This window comes from Schistosoma haematobium, chromosome 3 (assembly GCF_000699445.3).
Source record: "Schistosoma haematobium chromosome 3, whole genome shotgun sequence".
Taxonomy (NCBI): Eukaryota; Metazoa; Platyhelminthes; class Trematoda; order Strigeidida; family Schistosomatidae; genus Schistosoma; species Schistosoma haematobium.
This window is the reverse complement of record NC_067198.1, coordinates 36,065,028-36,075,620: the sequence shown is the minus strand read 5'-3', so window position 1 is coordinate 36,075,620 and position 10,593 is coordinate 36,065,028. Positions and strand designations below refer to the sequence as shown.

General features: G+C 34.4%; 1 protein-coding gene across 3 annotated transcripts; it reads left to right on the top strand.

The window, feature by feature from the left end:
* Positions 1-3,645: 3,645 nt before the first annotated feature.
* On the top strand, positions 3,646-10,514 carry MRPL44_1 (39S ribosomal protein L44, mitochondrial). Of its 3 annotated transcripts, XM_051213750.1 has the most exons (7): positions 3,646-3,867; positions 3,905-4,106; positions 4,156-4,238; positions 7,147-7,412; positions 7,704-7,849; positions 8,851-8,933; positions 10,164-10,514. In XM_051213750.1, the coding sequence occupies exons 1-7, from the start codon at positions 3,828-3,830 to the stop codon at positions 10,352-10,354; spliced, it is 1,011 nt and encodes a 336-aa protein (XP_051069752.1). In that variant the 5' UTR covers positions 3,646-3,827; the 3' UTR covers positions 10,355-10,514. The 3 variants fall into 3 exon arrangements, with proteins under 3 accessions (XP_051069752.1, XP_051069753.1, XP_051069754.1); XM_051213751.1 differs by having other exon boundaries at positions 7,147-7,849; positions 10,164-10,444; XM_051213752.1 differs by having other exon boundaries at positions 3,905-4,238; positions 10,164-10,444.
* Positions 10,515-10,593: the final 79 nt, after the last annotated feature.

Sequence of the window (10,593 nt, the reverse complement as noted above, 5' to 3'; positions counted from 1 at the left end):
GAAGATTGTGGATATTTATCATCTACTCTTACTGGGTTATTTGATTTCACTTGTTTCTGCAACCCAATTGTGTATTCAAAAACAGTTTGTTCTCATCCTAAACCTATCCTGATAATATTAGCTTATTATCCAGCGTGATGAGGTTTCAAATTGTTTTCAGATTATTTTCTGTATTATTACTGTCTCCTGTTACCCCCCCTCATTTCTAGTAAACTTCACCTTTTATTTTTATATATAAATGTTCTTAATAAGTATATATGTGATCACATTGTTCAAATTGTATTGCGCTAATATATCATATCATTCTTATAATCTTCGTCTTCGTATTACACTATCGAAATTTATCGAGGAGACTAATTGTTTCAACCACTGATCTTTTTGAGTCTCGCTTGCTAAAGAAATCAAGTGTCTCATGTTTATTTATGTGAGCAATCTGTAAATGACTTTATGGGGTCGAAGATTTTTTTCACTCATTCTCATTTTTACCTCATGCTTACATTTGTTAATGGCTGTTAATGTTTTAAAGGTTTTACCAGGGAGTACAAGCTTAGTGATGTATCTAATGATAAGATAATTCTAAACAACCTTTGAGAAATATGATGAATCTTTATATGAATAGCTTTTTATACCTGATCAACATCGTGAAATATGAGATAATCGCTTCGAGATATACGCTAGTACGACAGATTAAACAATAATGGTTCAGTTCAGAATTTCTCCACGATTACAGATAAGAGAAATACTGATAAGAGTTGTAAGGAAAAGTTCATTTCATCGTAGGCAGATGTGGAAGAGCTAGAAAGCAATCCTGAATGTTTAGAAAACCATTTATTTCAAGGAGTTGTTTACGAATAAATCATCAATCTCACTATGTTGTCTGAAGTCAATCGACCCTAACTTAACAGTTTAAAAGACGCACATTTGTCCTACCATCTCTGCTCAATCTTTGTCTGAACTTCAGTAAATTAATTATTTTTGAAAATCTAGTCAATTTTAACCATTCCACTGATACGCAGGTTGATTTTAAGGTTTATAACCTTTTAATTACATCATCATATCTATTCGTTGTTCATTCGTTCTCAGGGAATCAATACTTAATTAATTTTCATTTTATTATAAAAATGCACAGCTGGATAATGAATTCGTTGAAAAGTGATCCTTTCGCTGAGCTTACGTGATTGACTGCTTACAGTTTTATGCTTAGAAAAAACGTTTACCATCATCAGCAAAAAGTAATGTCAGACGTTACCTATTGTGGAACAATGTCTATATAAATCAAGGAGAGAAGAGGTCATAGTTAGAACCCTGGGGGATCCCAATAGGACATTCCACAGGCTGAGAGAAATTTTAGTTAACCCTAACCTTAAAATGTCGATTTTTTAGATGTGAAGTGGGCCAGTCAATTAGAGGTGAATTGATGCTCAATCGTTTGAGCTTATTGATAAGACATACGTGGTTGACCTTATCAAAAGCTTTCGAGAAGTCAATGCAAATGATGTCAACTTTCATCTTGCGATCAAGGATGGTTGTCCATCTGTTCACCACAGACACCAGGTTGACTATACAAGAATGACCCTTCCCGAAACTATGCTGTTGAGGTGATAAGAAGTTTAAGGATAATAAACAGTCGCGTTTACCATCACATATCAGGCACTCCATAATTTTTGAAGGTATAAAGAGAACGGCCACTAGTCAGTAGCTTGAAGGTTCTCTGCGTCGAACTCCTTTCAAAATTGGTGTGAAGCTTCCAAGTTTCCGGTAGTTTGCCTCAACTTAGCGAGTGTGAAAACATCACGCTAAGCGGTGTTGCCAGGGTTGAAGCTGCTTTTCTCAGTATAACAGCATGAATCATATCCGAGCCAGGAGAGGTGCCATTTCTTAGGTGCTGCAGTTTCCGGAACACCAAGTCAGCGCCCAGGTTCACTTCGCAAAATCTTGTGGAGTTGCAGGCGAAACTTCCATCGATATAGTTAATGTGGGCCGGTTGAAATGTCCGGGAGTATTATTCAGCCAGAATGTTAGCGACGTCACCGTCGTTACTGGTTGTGCGATTACACCTAGCAGTTGAGAAACTCCAGTTTTCGCCTGTCGAATAGATGCTGCATAACGGAAAAAGCATTTCGAATTGAAGACAAATTTATCGATAAGCTTTATCTAGTACTGAATTCTGTCTTCTCTTATAACGTTTTCGCATATGTTCCTTATATATGTTTGTATTACCTATATGCGCCGTTATCAGTTTGTTTGTATTCCGCCCAAAAGTGCCTTTTTCAGCCTAGCAAATGACAATTTGAGGAAAAAACTGCTTTGTAGCATATAAGTTCGTGTTCAGTAAGAAATATCAATGAGTATCAACATCAATTTGAGGGTGAATTTCCAAATTCACCTGTTGTAGATAGTCCTGTAAAGCGGACACATTCAGTCGTTCAAAACTCCAGCGTCTGTTGCTGATAAAACTGAAGGCTATGACGGCGTGTGTAGAATCCAAACTACGGTTTGGATGTTGAAGAATAGCCGACCGGGGACTTTAGACACGCGCCCTTTCCCGTCGAAATCAAAACAAGTAATCGGGTAAATAGCAGTTCTATAATTCATCATAAATTTAAATGTAAATCGTTACCTAAACAAATATTACCACCCGGCTATTCAACCAATAATTGTTCAATCAATCAAATCTAAATTACAATAAATAAAGAAGTTGATAGAAGATGAGGGAAAATTACCAGTCAAAACAAATGAACGTTATTCTATCCTGACTGGATAGAACACACACAAACGGAGGAGCAAATCAATATGGCTGCCGCCAAGAACAAGTGTCAAGTAAAACAAAACAGATGCAGTTCAGGAAGAAACACAAACTTAGTGAATGCGTAAGAAAAACAAAAACTATGATAAAAAATACAAGTATTAACAATTCAAATGTAATCAAAATACAACAATGTACAACTAAGGGGATCAATAGGAACAAAGTACAAGTATATACATGGAGGGATTTTCACCAACACACAAAACCTTCAGAATGGATCTTACAGCGTGATCGTTCCTCTCCAGAAGAGCCAGGGTTGAGAGGTTTTCAACTAGGAATTTTTGTTTGTAAATACCCGGTCTAGCCAGACAAAATAAGTTGCAGACATGAAATGAATAGGATAAGAAGTACATATAGATATATATAAAAACAGTCAAAGATGATAAGCGAATGAATAACGAGTTCAAAACGTGCATCAAGAAGAGCGAATAAATTGGCCTATCCGTAAGCTAGAATAAGCTATGTGGGCTTGCATAGCACTCGACACTTCAAAATCATTTAAAGACTTATGAGAAATAAGTGGTTCGCATAATGCTTAACACAGTAATTTCTGTAGAGTTTCGATGAATGGTAGTGATATTCTTTTTCCCGTCATCAGCATATTTCATTGTTTTATAACCACCATGAGATATAGTAATACCTATCGGTTAATTAATTTTTCACAATTCGATTACGGTACAATATACTGACGTTCATTACGCGTCTCGTGCCCACAACTAAATCCAGTTTATTATTTAAATAATTTCACATCAACGTTCCTTCCACATACATGTGAACCAAACTGGTCGAAAATGCACTTTAAACTTCTCAACGCGTCTTTTTTAAGTAAAAGGAACCCACTTGAACACTTGGGTACAAATAAATCTTGCTCATATTATTGAGTTGAATGTTCAAAAGAAAGGTTGAGTAAGTCGGCCGTGAAGTCGGGTGACCAGTTCTGAAGTAAAACTATTGAATTTATTCATGTTGAGACCTTCTCACGGTGATATTTCAAATCGAAGGTCATAGTGCGTTGCTTTCGATGTCACGTCTATTTACCCTCTTTCCCGTATTGATATCTTGTATGTGGTAGTTTACCATCTTTAATTTTAATATTAGGTGTGCGCCATAGCAGAAGACCTCGATTTATTCGTCCATATCTGAAAGACTTATATGGTAGAAGACTTGCTCAAGGTCCAGAGATTTATCGACCCAGGAAAGATTGGTTATGCTGGAATCGTGACTCGGAATTATGTGCGTTTTTGTCGAGAATTGGTGAGAATTTGGAGAAAGACCTTATTGAGGTCGTTCTGACAGATCGGTAGTTACTGAGTTTTCAATTGAAAATCATACTGTGTATTGAATCATAGATCATATTCCTCGTTTTGGTCTGTAAAAACGGCCGAGTCAGACAAAAAAATAATGCAAGACAACTCGGAACTCGCTGCTCTAGGTAAGGAGTTGACGATTAAGATTTATGTTCGTAGAAATGTTTGACTTGTTAAGAAACTTGAGGTTATTCGCTAACTAATATCATCTTTAAATTCATGTATATTGAGTTTCAACCAATAATAGCATGTCTGATAATTATTTAGTATTAACACCTCATATGTCTCATCCACCAATTTCTCAGGGTCAAACAACATGTATTTTGTTACGCCAAATACATGTAAAATTCAGGGTAATGCAACGTGTAGCAAAAACACTTATTTTTATCGATTTAATTGGTCTATCAACCTTCACCAGCAATAGTACTTGTCTTTACGAGATCTTCCGTTTTCTAGTTATATCTAACATGCACAAATTATGTGATTTTGCATCTGTGTTGACTGCATAAAGCAGCAACATTAGCAACAGAATTCACAAAATTTACATTCGTTTTGCTGCATCCATTGATGTTATCAACTTAACTGTGTGCTTAGAAGGCTTCTTGGAGAATCGCGTAATTGTTTAATGACAAGTGTTGAGAATTAAATAAAGAAAATGCAGTTCGAAACTCAATTAATTATAGTATATACATCCATCTTAATCTGATACGGGTTTAAATTCGGCTTGCCTTAAAAAGTTAGACAAAACTACTGAGCGTCTACTAATTGCGCAAGCAGTTGAATCCCACAAACTCACTTGGATTTGAGGTAAAGGGCAAAAACAAGTTGACCGCATTAAGTTGACTAGTCAGTTATGGTACGTAAGACTTGGTAAGAAATACAGGACGAAGAGAAAATCCATCAATGAAAGGTATTAATAAGTAGTTTTTATGAACGATTAAAGATACTCAGTTGGTTTATGACGCGGCGAGATGGAAATGTTAAGGCATATCTCAAAGTAGTAAAGATAATAACGGTTTCAGTGGTTAAAGAAAAAATCAGACATCGAAGATACGATTCAAGAAAACCTAATTTATTGAAATAAAAAACACTGTGGAGAATTCGGAATACATAATGGGTGCACCTGCAAGACTTTGAGCCATATTATTTAAAGTCTGGTCACTGGCTATTATAATCACCCCGGCAACAACCAGGTAGTCTATACCTGTTGATGTGACTACTGAGCCACAGGAATAACTGCTTGGAGCCGGTAGCACACGACTTTTTTATGGGAAGCTTTGTATGTGTTAGGTGTGAACTTCAAAACGCCTTATCACTGTAGACATTAATCTGTGGGTTGAGGTGACATTTCCTAGCTTTTTCCTTGCGTTGTGAGAAGGCAGCATCATCATAGATACTAGTTGTCTGATGGAAATACCTTCTATCACACCCCTCCACAGTCAGTTGTACGACTTTGAATTAAAATTGCTTCTTTCAGTCGTACGGTCCTTGACCCGACCTGCTTGATATGGCAGCATCTAATACAACATGTGCTTCATCTAACATAGCTCAGTTGAGTCTTCACGATAGGTAAGCCTGACCACCACACCAAAATAGCAGCTAAGGTATCCACAATACCACGCAACTGTATTCCGTCTATCTGTTATCTACTCATTCGGTTGTTAGTTGTTCTAATTTATCAATCATCCGGACGTTTCTTTACCAAACTTTAAGTTTCACATTTTAAATGAGTATGTAAAATAATACCTGTGTGGGAAGACCGAATTATTTGCTTGTAGTTCTCTTCGGAAGCCAAGTTGACGGTCATTAAAATACTCAAAACAATACTTTGTTTCATCTGCAAAGGTTCTTCTAAAGGTAGTATATTATACGCTGCAACCTTGTAAACCCCTTATTCATCTTTGTAACAGTATGTAATAAGTCTTTCGGGGAGGAAATACAATTTTTCATAACAATGAGATGCAAACTGTTGCGTTACGTGATAAAGTTGTACTATTTAGCTGGTAAAGTGCCTGAACGATGTTTAGTTCACCAAAAATAGCAATAAATCAATCTCTTGCATAGCGAATGCATGATTATGAACACGGCCTTTGATGGTTGGTGTCTAGCCATATATATCTGAAAACCATTGTTCGTCTATGCGATTCTGAGGTTGTAGGTGGGAAAATAGATCGAAGTTGTAGATCGATTACAAAGGCTGTGAATCTTCATCTACTGAGGTAGCTGAGTGTATGTAACACCTTCTGATCACCATTTACACCAATCTACAGTGTTGTATGGCATAGTTATATTCCATAAAAAAGTTAGAAGTGATTAGCATTGGGGAAAGGATATGTTTGTATTTTACTCACGTATATCACTTGTGGTTTAGTTTCTGTCTGAATATCTTTTTACGGAGAATTCGTCTGCATAGTTTATGTTCTTAGTGCTTCGGTTTGGGCACCCGGGCAGTATCGCAGCCCTCACACATATCAAATGAGATCTGTGTGGCGCATATGTATTTGGTGCCTCTTTGTACCAATATCTATGTGTTAAATAAATAAATAAATAAATGGCAGTAAAATTGTGTTCATATAAATGTGTAGTAGCCCTTCACACAATCTGAAATCTATTTCATTAACTAAAGTTTAGATTTTCATGGGTCTATATTTTAGTACTTGGAATATCGAACGATAAAACTTCGTTGTACAAGTGTTTCGCATTGGTTGATCGATTCGGATCGGAAACAGGTCACAAATTATCATCTATTTGATCTGCATATGTCATAGCACCCGTATTTTACTGTCTCCTCTTACATGTGGATATTATTGCACGTAGCCAGCTGTCAGGAAGCATCACATTTCTCAACAACTAGGAGTTTCTATTTACTTTTAAATGATTCATTATTATGTAGTTTTATACGATGTATGATTGACATTCAATTAGTTCATATCGAATATATCATCGTGTAGTGGTTTTTGTTGAATATCTACTAAAATTCATGAACTTTAGTTAATCTACTGTATTCTTTATATGTTTTTGTTTACTTTGTAGGATTTTCTGTTTCGGAAAATTTTTTATATGTCTTCTTGCGATCAGTGTATCCTCGATTCCCTGAAGAGTGGATTATGACTATCGTTCAGTATTTGAAGTCACCTTCTGAGCTTGCTTTTATGGCCGCTCATTTAGGAATTAAAGATATAGTATTGTACAGTGATCAAGTAGATTATTCAAGCAATAAAATTATATCAGCTCCACCGAATCTGGATGTTTTAACTCACGCACTTATGGCTTTAGTCGGTGCTTTAGCAAAAGATAAGGTGAATGTATTCAAAAAAGCTTGCCTTATTTCCCCTAATCATGATTAATATTCATCCATATATGATTTAATCGTTTTTTAAGAATTTCACTCAAATTAGTAATGAAATTTATTTGTTCACTTGATTGGATTGCTGAAAGTAAAAAAGCAATATATATATATACCAAATATTGACAAACTTCGGTTTTAGTAATGTTTATGTTGTTAGATTAACAATCGAAATATATTATGATCTATAAAATGTGTTCACAAAAATAATTTTTTAATAACTATTATTATTATTGTGACTTAGATGGAGAAAGCACATTTGTTTATTCGGGATTTCATACTAGCAAGACTTCCTGATATAGATTTAACTGAACTGATTTCAATTCCTAATCCATTACCCCTTCTACAAGGTATACTTCGATCTGAAGGACGTGGCCCACCTGAAACCAGGTAAGTGGTATGTATTAGTTTAAAATCATGTTTTTCTAAAGTTTGCCCCTTCATCTTTAACTGTTGTGGGGAAGAAGATAACACAAAAATACATTCGAAATTCCTTTGTTTATGAAACTATGTATTAAAATGTTAGTTTTGCAGATGAAAATTTGGATTTGATTATATTATTTAGTTAATCGATAAAAATCAACATAGGACTTGACATCAATATTTAATAACTAAAGTTGTTACATCATATCAACACTGTGAAATTAAATTTACAAAATGTAAATGGCTAATTGAGTAGTCAAAATGATATAATCGTATAAATGGTAGTCAGAAATAGTAAACATCGAAAACACTGTTCAGAAATGAAGGAATAAAATAAAGAGAGAGAAAAGTGCAGAATATTAGCGATTTCCAAGGTCCAGCAAAAAGTAATTTAAAGATTCAAATATATCTAGAGCATTGTGACTAATTTTAAGTTGGATTAAATAAACTCTATTTTATTCGTATATATTTGTGATGACGATTTGTGTGCTCAAGGAAAGGCTTTTGGAATTACCTAGTTGTTTAGACTGGATTATTTGATAGTAAAGCATTTATTAATGATATATAGAGAGACAAAAAAGACTACCATTAAACTATTCACTTCATAGAACACAAGGCTTCTAGTAATTTCGCTCTCATCCTAATTTGTCTAATCTAAAATGATAAATTATTTACTTTGAAATGTAATTCAAGCAAGTTTGAAAAAAAAATACTCAGAGCCTCGCTACGTAATTTTCTTTCTTCGAAACATTTTGTTGATTAGTCACAATCTCACCTCTTGGAATAGAAAATTCCAATTTTGTGTGAAAATAGCTCACTTCACAATATAGAAGCACACTTAAGTTATTGGTTGAACATAGTTTTAAATCATGACATACTTCTAATCATATGTAGACACAATACTAATATATAATAACTTTGTGTATATGAATGTAATAGATAATCTATTTGGTCACTTCTCCTTACAGATTAATTTATCAGTCAAGTATGAATACTGTGCTAGCCTGTTTTGAAGTTGGTATATATAGTGATTGTCAACTCATTGGAGAAGGTAAACAGCATATTCTTAACATTTAACACATACAGGATGTTAAGATTTTTATGATGGATTTATGTAACCCAAATGATGTGCAACTGAATATCTGTTCTACATTTATACTGTTAAATGGTTGTTCAAGATATAGCTCATACTGTAATAGCCAACAAAACATCAGGAATTCGGCCTGTATTTATTGTTTGGGATTTTGAGTTTTTGTAAGACTGTGGGAAAGTCATGAATCGGCTGTTAATCTATACTCATGGAAACCGCAGCATGTCCATTCACCGATTTATTTGTTGAGTTACTTATGTGGCTACAATTAAAGAAAGTATATTTAGACCTGGTTATCAGTTCTTGTAAAAGTCAGGTTAGCACTAAATCACAGCAGAGCATACACCTTGACAACTCGAACGGATAACCAAGTTAAACAACGAGATTTACAAAAATGTTGGTAGTTATCTACCATTACTGTCATAAGATTTGCGGTTAACTACAAACTAGGCACTATTCTAGATATACAAGAAGTTTTAGGCAACAAATTCGATGACAGATTGTGTACCTACATTTAATTAGATGTGGTACACATGATGTTAATGGTATTAATGCTGGTTAGGGAAGATATCAGAGGTTAAACCAAGTTGTTGTAACGTTAATTTTATAAACCTTACCGATATTTTGTGAGCTCTTGATAAATGCACATTGTTCAAGGGTAGCGAAGAAGTAGTAAAGTAATGAATTAATAGTTAAGAATCACTGATTGTTTAATCAATAGGTCCCAGATATGAGCCCTGTTCTGTTTCTTCAAATTTTGGCAACTGAAATTGTACCGTCACTAGTTCTAACGAACAGGTTGCCTCAAAGTCGTTTTTACATCACGAATGACTTATACTGACCACATAATTGTGGGTGAGCAACACCTGAATATATATTACTAAAATCAATTATAAATTTTATGGTATATGATTTGTTCGTATTCTGTAACTTGAGATAAATAACAATCGAGTCGGCTATTTTTTATACGTATGTAGTGTTATTAGCATATTGTTAAGATTGATGTTTGTGATGATTATGAAAAGTAGCCCATGAAATTTATTATCAATTAAACCCAGTGGATTTTTAAAAATTTCATTTTTATGTACACAACTAGAGAAAAGCAAATACTTTGAATTTCTAAATCAGTAACAAGTTTATACCTCGGCCTGTTTTATAATAATTTGTCTATTTTTATTTCAATCACTTAAGCTCCTGGTGAAACGATATTAATTGCAGAAGAGGAAGCATTACGACAATCAATAAGGAATTTCTTCAAACTAACGGATAATCGTCCATCTATTCCATTGCATGGAAACTTAGACTTTTTGGACTTTCAAAAGTTTTCTGAACCAAATATTTCGCTTAATTACTATTTGGAATTAGCAGTTGATCATGTTTAACCAGGCAAAAAAATCCCCTTCGAGGATTGTATACTTGTAAATATATAATAATTCTTTTTGTAATGAATGCATCAACATACTGCTTATTAATCTGAAGTGTTGGCCGTTGATCATTCTAAGATCTACTGGTGGGTATAGACATGTATTACATACATTCACGTCTAGACTAAATGCTTTCGAAACTCAGTTGAGTAGATTAATACTAAGTATTTTAAATTTATCCAGGAACAAAAACGTTT